Source organism: Tiliqua scincoides, chromosome 2 (genome assembly GCF_035046505.1).
Source record: "Tiliqua scincoides isolate rTilSci1 chromosome 2, rTilSci1.hap2, whole genome shotgun sequence".
NCBI classification, from domain to species: Eukaryota; Metazoa; Chordata; class Lepidosauria; order Squamata; family Scincidae; genus Tiliqua; species Tiliqua scincoides.
In genome coordinates this window covers 256,969-272,888 of record NC_089822.1, presented here as the reverse complement: position 1 = coordinate 272,888, position 15,920 = coordinate 256,969, and the positions used below count along the sequence as shown (strand labels likewise).

Here is a 15,920-nt window from a genome sequence, read left to right as displayed (position 1 = left end):
GTTGACTGTACTTGTGTGTACCTGTGATGCTGGCCCAGGGCCCAGGCATGGCCAAGCCTCTTTTATGAGGTAAACCACATTGTGACTGACTTTTGTTCCCAAAATGGTACATAAATATTCTTAGTAATTGTCATCAACACAATCAAGAAGTCTCTGGGAGCCTTGCTGGTGGCTGTGCCATGTTCCAGGGCTCTGGAGAGGAAAGTGACCAAACGGCTCCCAGCACATGCTGAGGGATTCTGGGCCTTGATAGAGAGCCATCTGGATGGCACCAGGTGGACCCAAAGGTGCCACAGTCCTTCTGTGGTCTTGCAGATACAGACAGGACCCCACTCCTGCAGCTCTCCTGCAAGCCCCCTTGGCTGTCTTTTGCTCTCCGAGTGTCACTTTGACAGGTCAACCCCAGTCTTTGTTTCTGACCCACAGGGGACCTCTACGACCAGGATGGACATCAGGTGGAGGTTGGCGAGGTAAGGGCTGCTGTAATGTTATTACAGCAATGGTGGTGCTTGTCCAGAAATACTGCAGAGGAGGCAGAGGAGGCAGAGGAGGAGTGAACTGTGATGTGGTCAGCATCCACCATCACCCAGGATCACTGACCAGGCCGTGGTCTCTCAACTTTGCTGGCTGAGAAACGGGGATTTACCTTACCCCCACTTTGCAGTTTGCTGGTCACCTTGAAGATGGGAAGAAGTGGCTCTTGCAGGTCTATGCATTTCCTGGCACAGGTCACCCCAAGGTGGCCAGGAAACAAAGGCTACAGATGCTTCTGCATCTTTGCTTATGCAGCTTGTATCCCATCCTTCTTCCAAGGAGCCCGGGCTGGCATATATAACTATTCTCCATCCCCTGCATTGTCACCACAGCAACCTGTCAGGTAATCAGGCTGAGAGATATTTTGGTTCAGGGTCCCTCAGGGTCATGGCTGAGCAGAGATTTGAACTTGGGTTTCCCTACTCTTAGGCCAACACTCTAACCACTACACCATGCTGTCTCTCCATTGAGCATGGATGGAGGTTTCCCCAGGTCTTTGTTTTGTCTTAGGAGGATGAGTAGGGTCTCCAGTCAGAAGGAAGAACTGGAGGCAGACAGAGAGTGGACTTCTCTGGAGTGGCTCCAATGGTGGTGTCCAAACACAGAACATAAGAAAAGCCCTGCTGGGTCAGGCCCAGGACACCTACCTGGCCTGGCATCTGTTTCCCATAGTGGCCAGCCAGATGCCATAGTGGGGGGGGGGGGCCACAAGCAGGCTTCTCTCTCCCTTTGCTCCCCTGCAACTGCTACTTACAAGCATATGGCCACTGACCCTGGAGGTATGGCAGAGCCATCAAAACTGCGAGCCATTGATAGATACCTGGTGGCAATGAATCCCATAGACTAACGGTGAGCTGTGTGTTGAAGCCTTTCCTTGAGTCTATTCTAAGTCTCCCCTCTTCCCAGCCTGGTTCTGGTCTTGTGAGGTGGGAGAAAAGCTCCTTCCACTCCACACCATGCCCCATTTCATCACTGTCAATCACACCCCCTTAATTGCCTTTTCTTCCTAACTCAAAGGCCCACCTGCCACCGCTTGTGCTTGTTTTGCTCTTGCAGAAGGCGGAGAAAGTCGATTTCTCCTACAACCCTCTGGCGGACCCAAAGTTTGTGTTCTACGACCACAGCCTGGTGGAAGCTGTGAAGACGGGCGACGAGGCCACCCACCGCTTCTTCCGACTGCTCTCCCTTTGTCACACGGTGATGCCGGAAGAGAAGGAGGAAGGTGAGGGGGGCCCCAGTGGTGCCCCCACCTACCCACCTGCTGCTGTGCCTCTCCTGCTTTGCTGGAAGGGGGCGGGGTCTGGCATGGGGTTGGCTGTTTCTCAATCACTGTGTGGATAGCTCTTCTGCCCAGTGGCCCCTGGAAGCTGGAAAGCAGCTGACGACCAGTTGACAGTCATTTCACACTACTTTATTCAGCAGCAGTCTTGCGCGAGGGGTCTGAAACCCCGTCCAAGGCAGGAGGCACCATACCTGCGCCCTGGCTTGTCCAAGATGAGGGATGACAACACGTCACTCCCAAGGCCTTTTGGGACAAGGAGTGGCGAAGCGTGGTCCCATGGCCGCCAAGAGGGCTACATCCAGCGGTGGCAGCAAGACCTCCTCTGAAGGCCTGGAGGTGCCTGGATTTCCGGCTATTGAGGGCCTTAAAGGCCAGCAGCAGCACTTGGAACCAGGCTTATAGACCAAGCAGGAGCTGCCACAGATAGAGGCCGCTCTGGGAACTGCTCCAGTCACTCCACAGCTGCTCCTACACAGACCCCCAGCCTGTGTAGCTCCCCACAGCTGCCCTTTCTAATCCTCTACCCAAAACAGGCCCCAGACTCTGCATACAATGGGCCCAAGGTGACCCACTGTGCCCTCTCCAAGCAGGAAGGAACGCAGCTCACTGACTCTTCTGGGGAGGGGCGGTGCTGTGGCTGCGGGTGTGGGACTTAGGCACGGGTCCTGCACAGAACTGAGTAGTCCCCGTCTCCTCCTCGGCATGGCAGGCAGACTGGTGTACCAGGCCCAGTCTCCCGACGAAGGTGCCCTGGTGACTGCTGCCCGGAACTTTGGCTTTGTGTTCCATGCCCGGACCCCGGAGACCATCACTGTGGTGGAAATGGGGCAGACACAGGTCTACGAGCTGGTCGCCATCCTGGACTTCAACAACGCGCGCAAGAGGATGTCTGTCATCGGTATGTTTCTCTGCCCGCCCGCCCTCCACTGCAGTGGCCCTGTGGTTGGGTCATGTGACACTCAGCGCTTGAGCTTGTTTGGCTGGAGTCACAGGCAAAGGCTGCAGTCTTGCGGGATGTTGCAGACCTTCCTGACAGATAGTAGAACTAGATCCAAGGGGTATGAATCGCAAGGGAGGGTGTTCCGGGTGGACATCAGAAAGAAATTCTGTACTGTCAGGGAGGTTCAGCTGTGGAATCGGCTGCCAAGGAAGGTTTGGATTCTCCCTCACTGGAGGTCTTCAAGCAGAGGCTCGACAGGGACCTGTGGAGGGCTGGACTAGGTGACCTTTTGGGTCCCTTCCAACTCTAGGATTCTATGAATAAAAGTTTTGTTGATCTGATACCAGACTGCAGCTTGTGCCTGTGGCAAGAGCCCAGCCAAAGGCAGTCTCTTTGGTGTTTAATGGGGGTGTGGAAATCAGAGGGCGCCAGTTGTGCCAGATGGAATGGGGGAAAATCTGGAAGGAAAGGGACAGATGGGTTGAGGAGGGATGCCCATATGCAGGATTCAAAGCCCCACCCCCCTGCCCTTTGGCATGCCGTTTGCCCCTCTCTGACTGTTGTGGGGGCGGGCAGCACCCAAGTGCTCTGTCTGCATCCTCATCTTCTGGCCTCCTTCCCTTATTCCCAGTGCGGAACCCAGAGGGGAAATTGACCCTGTACTGCAAGGGCGCAGACACAGTCCTGTACAAGCGACTCCATGCCTCCTGTGGACCTCTCCAGGAAGAGACCCGGGAGCACCTGGATGTAAGTGGCACCCCTCGCCCTGCCACACTGCATGTGCCTCTGGCCCAGCTGGTGTCCTGCTTCCTGTTGCACTTAGCAGGTGTGCCTCTAGGGTGGGCCGTCACTGGCACCTGTTTCTGAGGCTGGGTGGGGGAGGGGGAAACATCGAGTGGTGACATTCCAAAACCCTCTGGGGGGGGCCTTCAGGTGGTGTTGGGTTGGGGACAATTGTGGGGCCAGGTGGGCTGGGCTGCCTCCCCCTTGCCTCGGGCCCAGACTCACAGGCCTCAGAGTGTGGGCAGAGAGGTGGTTCACATGCACCTCTTCCTCCTACTGTGGCTGGGGAGGAGCCTCCTGGGGGGGGGAGAGGTAACAGTCCTTGCCATCAGAGGGAGAAGCCTGACCTCCCGCCCCGGCCTTGCTGTGAGCTGGCTGGTCCCTCCTCCCCAGCTGGGAAATTTCATCCCTACTTGTGACAGCTCTCCCAGCTATACCTATGCAGAGGTTGAGGCTTTGACCCACCGAGGACACCTGTGCTCTGGTGCCCTTGTCACAGCTGGCAGGGATGCCTCCTTCCACCTGCATGGGCCAAAAGGTGCTGGGTGGCTGGCCTGGAGATGCCTCTTCAGCACCTGTGGTGCAACCTTGGCTGGGCTCACAACAACTTACAACCGCCTGCCCAAGTTGATCTTGACCCAGACACCCTTGAACATGCGGGCTGCACCCCTGGCATTCTGGCATGTCAGCATCAACATACCAGCCAGGCGGGTGGCCACACAAGTGGCCAGAATGGCCTCTTCTTCTTGGCTCCTTCTGGGCTGTGTGCCAGGCTCTGGGAACTCTGGCCTGTCTGCCAGGCTTTGGGGGCGGTCTGGCGGTCTCACCTTTTCTGAGAAGCCTGGAGGTGGTGGCCAAACAAGGGGTTTCTTGGCTGTGCCTGAGCACCCCAGCTGGTTCCTCACGGTCTACTGCTGCCTTCCTAGGAGTTTGCGGGGGAAGGGCTGCGGACGTTGGTTGTGGCCTACAGAGACCTAGATGAGGCCTGGTTTGCAGACTGGTGGAGGCGTCACCACGAGGCCAGCACCACCCTGGATGAACGGGACAAGAAGCTCTTGGGGCTGTACGAAGAAATTGAACAAGACATGATGGTGGGTGGCCAGAGCTGGGGGCCGGAGCTCAGTGGTAAGCCAGAAGCAGGGAGGGAGGGACAGGATAGTCAGCAAGCTGTGGGGCAGGCTGGCAGGCAACTGCCGGCCACATCTTAAGTGTGCTTCCAAGTTCCACGGCTGCCCTGATAGCACCAGAAGCCCAGAAAGGTGGCTGAGCAGGGCCAGCACCACAGTCCCCTTGCTCAGCACACTCTCTCTTCAGGCAACGGCCAGGCAGCAAGGCCTGGCTGAGGACAGTTGCAGTGGCCAAACCAACGGCTTGATCTATGCCTGAAAGCACAGCAACAGCGACTGCAGCCATCAGAACAGTGCTCCGACAGACCACGTGGCGCACTGGGGTCATGGGTGGATCCAAGGGCGGCCATGGGTTTGTGGCCTCCCAAACTGTTGCACGTGCAGGGAGCCAGGGGAAGACCCACTGGGCAGAGCATTGGTGGCCAAAGGAGCTGCGTTGGAATGGGAGCCCAGGTCTACCCAGCAGGTAGATCTGGGCTCCAAGTCTGGGCTGGAGCCTGGATTCACACATGGCCACAGCTTAACTGGGCAACAGGCCATCTGGCAATCTGAGAGGAGCAAGGAGTCCTAGAAGGCTCCCAGGTTGCGCACGTGCTCTGGCAGGCAGAGCAGGCTGAAGATTGAATGCCAACATTGTTGGCTTCTGACCTAAGATGACCTCAAGTCCCCATGATGACAGCGAGGGCAACTAAGTCCTGGGCCAGGCTGGCATCCTGCTTTGCTGCCCTTCAGGCTGCAGGGGGCCCTGCCAGGAGCACTGAAGGCCTGCAGACTGGAGGGGGGGCTGAAGGGGAGAGGGTCCATGTGTGAGGGTCCACCTCAGACCATCACGAAGCAACTACCCATAAATGCAGCCAGAAAACTGAGCTGCAGGCAGTGCATGCGAAGTGGGCAGGCTGGTCGTTGCTTCCTTCCTCTTGTGCTTAATATGGAAGCATATTCGGGGGGGGGGGGGCACTTCAAGGGTTGTGGTCCTTCCCAGTGCCTTGGTTTTGTGGGTTTGTTTAGGTGAAAATCTGGGCTCTCCCCACACCCTCCTCCAAGGCCCTGCCTGGTCCCACAAGCACCGGAATCATTCCCAGGTGCTCAGCAGGCAGGTCAGGAGTCCCTTCTCTGATCAGGAGTGTGATGGTGCTCATTTTGGGGAAAGCACAGCCCTCAGTGGCGCCCGGCCTCCACCCCCAGGGTGACGTGACGCCTCTTTCCTCTGCAGCTCCTTGGTGCCACAGCCATTGAGGACAAGCTGCAGGATGGCGTCCCCCAGACCATTGAGATCCTGGGAAAAGCACAGATTAAAATCTGGGTGCTCACCGGAGACAAGCAAGGTAGGGGCAAGGTGGCAGGGAAAGCCGGCCGTGGCCTGGGGTGGCACAATGTTAAGGAGCACCAGCCAGGCGCCAAAGAGCCCACAATCCTGGCTGCTGCTCTTTCCATCAAGCGGTGCTGGAGGATGCATCCCAGAATCCTTTGCAACGTCCTGAGTGTGTGTGTGTCTGTGATGCTTTCTTACGAGAGTGTTTTCTTGGGTGGGGGATGACCTCGGCCCCAGCCTAGGCGGCAAGTGCCTTGAGCTGACTCCTGGGTTCAGGAGCCCGGCATAGGGGGTGGGCAGGGCTGCTTTGCTGGTCTGCAGGCCACCTGCCCTGTCCTCTGACACAAGGGGAGGAGGCAAAGCAGTGTGCGTGCAGAAGAGAGATCCATGAGTCGGCCTTGGGCAAGGGCCCCTGCCTGACTCCTCTCCGTTGGAGCCCCTGTGCACAGCGGGAAGGACCTGGCCCCACAATATGGAAGGCCTGCTGGAGAAAGAGTTTGGGCCTTCACCCAGAAACTGGCAGCTTCTGCTAATCTGGTGAATCACAAATGGATTCAGGGGGGGACCAGAGAGTGCACTTGGGCCTTTGGCTCTGCAGCTTGCATGGGGATTGCTGTGGGGCCCTTTTGCAGGGGTGGCCCATCTGTTCGGCAAGATCCTGTGGGTTGGATCAGCAGCAGATGGCGGGGGCTTGGAGGGAGGCGGATTTGGGGTGGTCCCTTTCAGTCAACCATGGAAGTCCTGCACTTCCTTCCTCCAAATCACAGTTGGAGGCAGCGGAGCCCAGGTGACATTCTGGGAGACTCCCCCCCCCCCAGGCCTGTCATTTGCTGTCACAGACAGGCTCCTGCAGGAAGAGAGTCAGTGGCACTCCCCCCCCAACACGTCCACCTTGTGCCATTGTCCCTGCTCACGCCCCTGGGCACTCTGTTTTGGGCACAGATTTTGGGGGAGCAGAGCTTCCCCCTTGGGTACAGGCCTTTCAGAGGGGGGGACTGAAGGGTGGGAAACCGAAGGGCGTATGACGGCATGTTCCCTGCTGCCTATGAGCAACTTAGTTGTTCGCCACACTGATTGTCTCCCCTCATGTTGTGGTTTTGGAAGGGACCCTAAGAATCCAAGGCAACTCTTGCCGCCTGGTGGCTGCTGCGGCCCGGCTTGCCCTGGGTGGACCCCTCTGGCACGCAGCTCCCTTGGGTTGGTCTCAGGTGGTGCTGCTTTCAAGACCGCAAGTGGGGTGAATGCTACTCTCTCCAGGCAGGAAAACCACCTCGGCCCCTGGGCCTCCCCACCTGAGCCTGGAGGGGCAGAGCCCAGGCCTGGCTTGGCCTCCTCAGGGAGCACCAGGCCTTGGACGTGGTAGATCAGAACCAGCTGAGTGGAGGGTGCAGCCCCCAAGAGCAAGACTGGGGTCCTTCCCTGTGCTGAAGCTGGGGGCATGGGGGGGGTCTTCTTCAGAGACAGCTGTCAACATTGGCTACTCCTGCAACATGCTCTACGATGCCATGACGGACATCTTCATCATCCAGGGCCGCACCTCGGAGGACGTGCGACTAGAGCTCAGGTAAAGGGCGGCCTCATCTCTCACGGTGGCTCTGGCAGCCTTTTCCTTTATGTCCGGCAGCAGTGGGGTTGGAGTGTCTTGACTGGCACTTAGGGGCTAGCGTTGGTAGCTGCTGACTCCAGGACTCCCCCAAGACCTGCCAGCCTGTTTCTCTGCCTCCCACCACATACTTTCTGGGCTGTGCAGATGGGTTTGCGGTGAAAGGAGCTAGTTTGGCAGGTCTCCTGGTGTGTGCGTGTGTGTGGAGAAAGAACAGTTTGGTGCACAGCCAGAGGAGGACCATGGGATCCTAGTAGGGAGATGATGGTGCATTGGTGAGAATGTTGGGAAGAGCCCCAGGAACAGCCTTGGCGCAGTTCACCCAGACTGCTCCAGGAGGGCGGACCCTACTGGGCTGCATGCGGACTTCAGAGAGCCAGGCCTAGGATTCAAGGGGTAGACACGTTGGGGCTTTCACCATGGGCCTTGAGCTCCGGAGCCAGGTGCACGGAGTGTGGGGAACGAGGGCTTCTCCCAAGAACGGGAGCGAGTGCGGGTTCTGTGCTGGAGCTGTGAGCCAGGAGGAAGAGCAGCTCCTGGATCAGTGCCTCGTCCCAGACTCTGTCTCAGGTGGATTATGGGAAGGCTTTTGTATGGGGCCAAATCTCCCTCCAGCACCTTCCTCCTTCCAGGCCGTACCCTGCCAAGGCTCAAGCAAATGTGGTGGGACTTCTTGCTGGGAGGAGTCCTCAGCCCAGTGGCACCGTGGACATGGGGGTGGGGGCTGTCCCAGTTTATTCTCCCAGCAGCCCTGCAAGGTAGACCGGGTTAGGCATGAGTGACTTGTCCCAGGTGGGATGTTTAATTGGGAATTGGCACCTGGGGCTCAGCACTCTGCCCATGACAGTGTGGTGGTGATGGGTCACCCTGCCAGGGCCAAGTATTTTCCTGAGGGCAAGGTCATGGCTGCTGACACTAGTGAGGACAAGCACAAATTGGTGGGAAGGGCCCTCATGAAGCCACAGGTGCAGCAGCTTTGTTGCCTTGGCTGTTCCTAAGCCCAGCGATGGTGTCCTTGGATCTGGTAGCAGCTTGGGGGGTGACCACATGCTGCTTGTTAGCGCACTCTCCCCTGATCTTCCAGCATGCCTGGAGAGGGGCGGAACTGGCACCCCTTAACAGATGACCCCGTAGTGACCCCGCAGTACTACCTTGGCTGCCCCGGAGCTCTTACAGGCACGAAGGTCATTGCCACCATCTTCCTGATAGCAGATTTTCTTTTAGGAAAGCAAGAAAAAAAATGACACCCAAGACCTTTGTGGAAAACAGCAAGACAGACATGCAGCTCCAGAGGTCTGGGAGGTTTAAGGTCCTGCCCGATGAGCAGCCAAATGGCGTGTATGGCCTGGTTATTAACGGACACAGCTTGGTAAGGAGGGTGCGGCGGGGCATCCCTTACCGCTGGAGTGCCCAGGGAAGGGGTCTGGGGCTCAGCTGCTCCTTGCCAGAAGTGGGATAGAGGGGCCCGCCGGGGTCTAGCCCAGCAGCGAAGGCTCGCCTGGAGGAGGACCCCCTGGGGATATTAGAGCTGACAGGGGCAGGAAGGGCAGCTGAGTGCCCCTTCACGCAGGCAGGGTAGTGGAGAAAATAACATGCGATGATGGGCACGCCTTGGGTGAGTGAGGGCGGGTCGTGCAGTGCTGCCAGGCGAGTCCAGGTGAGGCTTAGCTAATGTGGTGCTAGTGCTGATTGTGTTGAGAGGCAGAAGCCTGTCCAATGTCTCCTGGAGCACAGGATCCCCTGCCACACCCCTACTGTATTGCCAGGCTCCTGCAAATAGGGCACTGCCAGGCAATGGGCTCTGGTGGGACCAGAAGGCTGAAAAGAGCTTTGGAGGCATTGTGGTTCCCAACAGAGTGCCTTTTGGGAGGTGGCGATGAGCGCATCACACGATGAAGGTGGATGATCCTGAAAAGTGCTGGGGATTTCTTAGGGAAAGCCCTGCCAGACACGCGTCTCCAGTCCTGGGGGGGCTGTAGCCTTACTGATGGCAAAGGACAGAGGGGACCTGGGCGGCCTCTGCAAAGGGCACAGCTGGAGTCCCGGACGGAAGCGTTTGGAGCCCCTACTGGGGCACTGCTGGAAACAGTGACAGCAGAGACAGGCAGAGCCTTGCAAAACAGAGCCACAAAGCCGCTGGAGACACAGGGTGGGTGTCAGTGACTCACCCAACTGGTTGACCCAACAAGAACCAACAGCTGGACTGCTGAGTGGCTGCAGTGAAAGGATCAGCCCAGCCCAAGTTGGGGGAGGCTGCTGGTTCCAGCCAAGCAGAACATCAGGGGCAAGTGCAGTGCTTGGTCAGCCAACCTGACTTGGCTCCCAACATGGTCACCACCTGTCCAGCCCATGGTATGGCTGGGCTTGTGATGTGTGTTGCAGTGAACCACCCGAAAGGCAAGCTGATTAGTCAGAAGGCCAGGACTTTCTCAGAGAAAATAGGGAACACACAGCTGCCCATGTTGTTCAAGGGCACCTTCTGTGGGGCTTGTGGCTGTAGGAAGGGAGCCCGAATAGGGCACCCTGCAGGTTCTGGTGCAGAGAGGGAAGAGCCTGAGCTTTGCAGCACAGCTGCAAGAGGGAGCCTCCTACCGAAGCACAGACCCCCTCACCGCTTACATGGAGGACTCTTCCTGCCCCTCAGAAGGTGTGTGCGTGCGTGTGTGCAGCTGCCACCTGTTTCTAGCAAAAACAAATACAACACAGATGCTGCCCTCAGGGTCACACAGGCCAAAATTGAAGGCATTCCTGGCTAGCAAGCCAAGGCAAGGAAAATGGCCGATGAGAGCCAGCAGGGTGTGCAACTGTCCAGGGGTTAAGAACATAACAACATAAGAAGAGCCCCACTGGATCAGGCCAAGGGCCCATCTAGTCCAGCTCCCTGTTCTCTCAGTGGCCCACCAAAACAGGGAACACACAAGACAACAGACACAACCTGTGTCCTGGTGCTCTCCCCTGCATCTGGCAACCAGAGGCAGCTTGCCTCTAAAACCAAGAGCTTGCACATACCTACTATGACTTGTAAACCATAATGAACTTTTCCTCCAGAAATTTGTCCAATCCCCTCTTAAAGGCATCCAGGCAAGATGCCATCGCTACATCCTGTGGCAAGGAGTTCCACAAACTAATTACCCGCTGGGTAAAGAAATATTTTCTTCTGTCTGTCCTAATTCTCCCAGCATCCAACTTTTGTGGATGTGCCCTGGTTCTGGTGTTATGCGAAAGGGAAAGGCGCGTCTCTCTATGCACTGTGTCCATCCGCTGCATGATTTTGTATGTCTCAATTATGTTCCCCCTCAGGCGCCTCTTTTCTAGACTGAAGAGGCCCAAACGCCGTAGCCTTTCCTCATAAGGAAGGGGCCCCAGCCCAGTAATCATTTTGGTTGCTCTCTTCTGTACCTTTTCCATTTTCACCATGTCCTTTTTGAGATGTGGTGACCAGAACTGGACGCAATAGTCCAAGTGTGGCCTTACCATCAATTTGTACAATGGCATTACAATATTAGCTGTCTTACTCTCAATGCCTTTCCTGATTATCCCAAGCATGGAATTAGCCTTCTTCACTGCTGCCACACACTGGGTCGACACTTTCATCGACCTGTCCACAAGGACCCCAAGATCTCTCTCCTGATCTGTCACAGACAGCTCAGAACCCATCAGCCTATATGTGAAGTTTTGATTTTTTGCCCCAATGTGCATGACTTTACACTTACTTACATTGAAATGCATCTGCCATTTTGCTGCCCATTCTGCCAGTTTGGAGAGATCCTTCTGGAGCTCCTCACAATCACTTCTGGTCTTCACCACTCGGAAAAGTTTGGTGTCGTCTGCAAACGTAGCCACCTCACTGTTCAACCCTGTCTCCGGGTCATTTATGAAGAGGTTGAAAAGCACCGGTCCCAGGACAGATCCTTGGGGCACATCGCTTTTCACTTCTCTCCATTGTGAAAATTGCCCATTGACACCCACTCTGCTTCCTGGCCTCCAACCAGTTCTCAATCCATGAGAGGACCTGTCCTCTAATTCCCTGACTGTGGAGTTTTTTCAGTAGCCTTTGGTGAGGGACCATGTCGAACGTCTTCTGAAAGTCCAGATATATAAAGTCTACGGGTTCTCCCGCATCCACATGTCTGTTGGCCTTTTCAAAGAATTCTAAAAGGTTCGTGAGGCAAAACTTACCCTTACAGAAGCCATGCTGGTTCTACCTCAGCAAGGCTTGTTTGTCTATGTGTTTTGAGATTTTGTCTTCATCATCATTCTTTATTTACGGTCACAGACCCAACATTCATAAAACATTTAGATTTTATCTTTGATGAGGCATTCCCCCATCTTACCTGGAACAGATGTTAGGCTGACTGGCCTATAATTACCTGGGTCCCCTCTTCTTCCCTTTTTAAAGAACAGTGTGACATTTGCTGTCCTCCAATCTTCTGGCACCGTGGATGTTTCAAGGGACAAGTTGCATATTTTAGTCACGTGATCAGCTACTTCATTTGGTTGGTAGAGAGGAGGGCCCCATCCTGCCTCTGTTCCCCACAGAGGGTCTGGAGTTGAACCAGGCAGCCCAAGGAGAGTGGCTGGGTGCTTGGGCTGCCTCACTCTCCACCCCACTGCAGAATGACTGGCCCCCAGTGGAGATTTGGCTCCTTCTCCTGAGCTCTCCAGAGAAGAAGCTCCTGGTGCTGGAAAGGGAGGCGGATGCTGTTGGCTCCTCTAGCTCGGGCCCAGGGGAGCCCCTCCACTCTTCTTGGCCGAATCACCTTCCATTCCTGCCTAGTCTGGGGCAGGGGCAGGTGTCTCCACATGTGTCTGGGGCAGGGACATGCCAGCTCTGTCCTGGCAGAACGCCTTGCTCCAGCAGAGGGCATAGCAGTGCTTGCTCCTGGAGTTGGCTCTGACCCACCAGGGAGCTGGGGTGCTGTCCATCCTGCAGAGCTGGCTCCGATGTGTGTGGGTGAGCCCCAAATGGCAAGAAGGCCAGGACTTTCCCAGAGAAAATAGGGTTTCATTTGAAGGGAAATGAGGACAGAAGCCCAGGGAGTCTGCAAGAGAGGGAAGCAGAAGAGGCTCCCACTTAAGAGGCAAATGCCGTTGAGTGGAGGGGGGGATGGAGAAGGGGGCAGGCAGGGAAGCAAGTTCCAGGAATGAACTCCTGCCTCTGCAGAGGGGCTGGCAAGGCATGCATTAGCCAGAGAAGAGGAGGCCTGCCTGGGGGCAGCGCTTGCAGGCTTCTTTTCCCCAGAGCCCTGAGAGACACTGAACCGTGCTGTGTGTCCAGCTCCTCACTTCCAAGCATGGGCTTCAAAGAGAAGACTCCACCTGTTCTGGGACTCCTGCGCAGGGTTTCCTGAAGGAAAAAGGACAGGTGGCAGGCCAGTGTTTCCAAAGGCGGCACCTGAGTGGGTCAGGAGTTGGCTGGGGAGGACAAGGACAAAGGAGCAAAAGATGCGGGACTCCTGGATGGAGGGTTCCGGGTCAGGAGTCGGCCTGCTGGCATTTGTAGCAAGTTGGCTGAGTGTGGCACTCTTTGAGGAACAGGCAGGCCCAGGGAGGGCCGGAGCGTCCGGGGGCAGGGGTTGCTTTGCATGTGTTTGGGGTTCAGAGTGGGCCGTTTCGCTTCCCCGGGTCTGAAGGCCACGACTGGCTTGATATCCCAGGTCAGACTGCACAACTGACCCCTGCCTGTCCTTGGTGGTCTGTGCCTGCTGCTGCACCAATCTCTCTGGTCCCAAAAGTAACCTGAGGCCCAGAGTGGGGTGCAGGTGGGCTGGCTGAAGCTGGGCACCCCTTCTTCCCATTCTGCTGCAGGCCTATGCCCTGGAGGGGGAGCTGGAGCTGGAGCTGCTGCGGACGGTCTGCCTCTGCAAGACAGTGATCTGCTGCCGTGTGACACCCCTGCAGAAGGCCCAGGTGGTGAATCTGGTGAAGAAGTACAAGCGGGCTGCTACTCTGGCCATCGGTGATGGCGCCAACGATGTCGGCATGATCAAAGGTGAGTGGGCTCCACGGCTCTCTGAGAGAAGCTCATCTGAGAGAAGGAAAACTCTGATCCCAAACCTCCACTGCCTTGTGGCTACATCCAGTTATGGAAAAGGCTTCAGGAGTCAACCTCGAGGCAAAATCCGGAGCCGGAGTCCCTGAGGCAGTTCATGGCTGAACACAGTCACGTTCTGGCAACTCCTGCGACGCCGCTGGAACCAACCGTATTGGCCTCTGCCTTTCCATTGGACCATTTCAGCGATGTGGAGAGGGGAGATTTGCTGCATGGGTAACAGCCTATTCTCCATACCTACTTTACCCAGGCTTTGCGCACTGGAGAGGACACTCTGTTCCAGAACCACCGTTCAGAGCGTGACACCATGGTCTTCCGAGACTGAAGGATGCCAACAAGGGCTCCACGGCTCTGCCAGCCTTTTGGCTCAGAACTTTTGGCTGCTCTGCACCAGAGTCATGTCAGCCCATTGGACCCCCAAATGGAGGGCCCTGCTCGCCTGTCCAGTCACAGCAGGACCTCTGTGGCAGGGCTGGGCGGAGACACAATAGTTCTCAGGGATCCAGGCTGAAAGGCAGCTGGGGAGATGGGAGGAGGGGGTGGAGGCAGGCAGACTGTGTGGAAGCCAAGGAAGCACAGGGAGGAGCTGCTGGGCTGCTGCATTTCTTGAATCGGGACAACGTGGGGAGGGGCCAGTAGGCTTGGAGAGGCAAGGCCTCCCCCCCACCCCAAAAGGGATAATGCTGCCAAGGAAGAAGTCCCCTCTGTGATGCTTACTGTTCACATCTCACAGACCGTGGGAGGTAGACAGGCCCTGGGCGAAGTGGAACAGAGGCCTGTTCATGGTTCAGGACCGAAGGCTGCCTGCCTGCCTGCCTGCCTGCCTGCCTCTGGGGAGCACAGCTGTCGCCTCCGTGCTCTGCCCGTGGACTTCCCTGACAGTCCTTTTGGGGGGCAGGCTAGCAAAGCTCTCTCCTCCCCCCTTGGTGATGATTGCATTCCAGACGCGGAGGGCTGGAGCTAAAGAGCACACAGCTTAACCTGCAAGTCAACTGCGCTGAATGGGGTGTGCTGATGTTGCGGCAGCCTTGCTCCTTCCCTGCGCTCAGGGATCCTGTGACAGCCGTCTCCTTTTCCCCACCAGCTGCCCACATCGGAGTTGGCATCAGTGGCCAGGAGGGGATGCAGGCTGTGCTGTCCAGCGACTTCTCCCTTGCCCAGTTCCGCTATCTGCAGCGGCTGCTCCTGGTCCATGGCCGCTGGTCCTACCTGCGCATGTGCAAGTTCTTATCCTACTTCTTCTACAAGAACTTTGCCTTCACACTGGTCCACTTCTGGTACGCCTTCTTCTCTGGCTTCTCCGCTCAGGTGGGTCTCAGTGCCAGGCAGACGTCTTTCCTGCCACTTCTTCACCAACAGGCTCCTACACAACAGGCGAACACTTTGTAACAACAGATTTGACCTTGGAAGTGCTCTGGCAGCCCGTGTGGATTTTGATAAGGCTGCATCAGATCCAAAACTCTGCCAAAAGAACCTGACCTGATTAGGGAGGTGGAGGGCGAGAGAGGGATTTGGGTATCACATGGAAACAGATCAGGGAGGTGTTGAGGAGGGACAGAGTTTTAATCATGGGGAACTTCAATTATCCTCATATTGACGGGTCAATTTGTGTTCTGGTCACAAAAAGACCAGATTTCTTGACATGCTAAATGACTGCCTTAGAGCAGCTAGTCATGGAGCCCACCAGAGGACAGGTGACTGGATTTAATATTGTGTGGTACTCAGGACCTGGTTAGAGATGTCAGTGTTACTGAGCCGTTGGGGAACAGTGATCATGCTGTGATACGTTTTGACATGCACGTTGGGGGAAGAGTACCAGGCAAATCTGTCACAAAAACTCTTGACTTCCGAAGGGAGAACTTCCCTCATATGAGACTAGTTAGAAGAAGGTTGAAAGGGAAGGTGAACAGAGTCCAATCACTCCAGACTGTATGGAGGTCGTTTAAAACAACTGTAATAGAGGCCCAGCAGAAGTGTATACTGCAAATGAAGAAGGGCTAGACGAAGTCCAGGAGGGTGCCTGCATGGCTAATGAGCCAAGTTAATGAGGCTATAAAGGGCAAGGAAGCTTCCGTCTGTAAATGGAAGTCTTATCCTAATGAGGAGAATAAAAAGGAACATAAACTGTGGCAAAAGAAATGTAAGAAGGTGATACGGGAGGCCAAGAGAGACTATGAGGAATACATGGCCAGCAACATTAAGGGGAACAATAAAAGCTTCTTCAAATATGTTAGAAGCAGGAAACCCGCCAGAGAAGCGGTTGGCCCTCTGGATGGTGAGGGAGGGA

The 15,920-nt window shown here is 56.1% G+C and overlaps 1 protein-coding gene across 1 annotated transcript in view; it reads left to right on the top strand.

Moving 5' to 3' along the window:
- The window catches only part of LOC136640555 (phospholipid-transporting ATPase ID-like), an 81,703-nt gene that overhangs the window by 53,015 nt on the left and 12,768 nt on the right, over window positions 1-15,920 (top strand). The window contains 10 exon segments of the mRNA XM_066615697.1: window positions 427-470; window positions 1,591-1,756; window positions 2,526-2,714; window positions 3,388-3,503; window positions 4,466-4,630; window positions 5,880-5,991; window positions 7,437-7,542; window positions 8,806-8,950; window positions 13,390-13,573; window positions 14,718-14,941. Of these exon segments, the coding sequence (XP_066471794.1) occupies window positions 427-470; window positions 1,591-1,756; window positions 2,526-2,714; window positions 3,388-3,503; window positions 4,466-4,630; window positions 5,880-5,991; window positions 7,437-7,542; window positions 8,806-8,950; window positions 13,390-13,573; window positions 14,718-14,941 (1,451 nt within the window).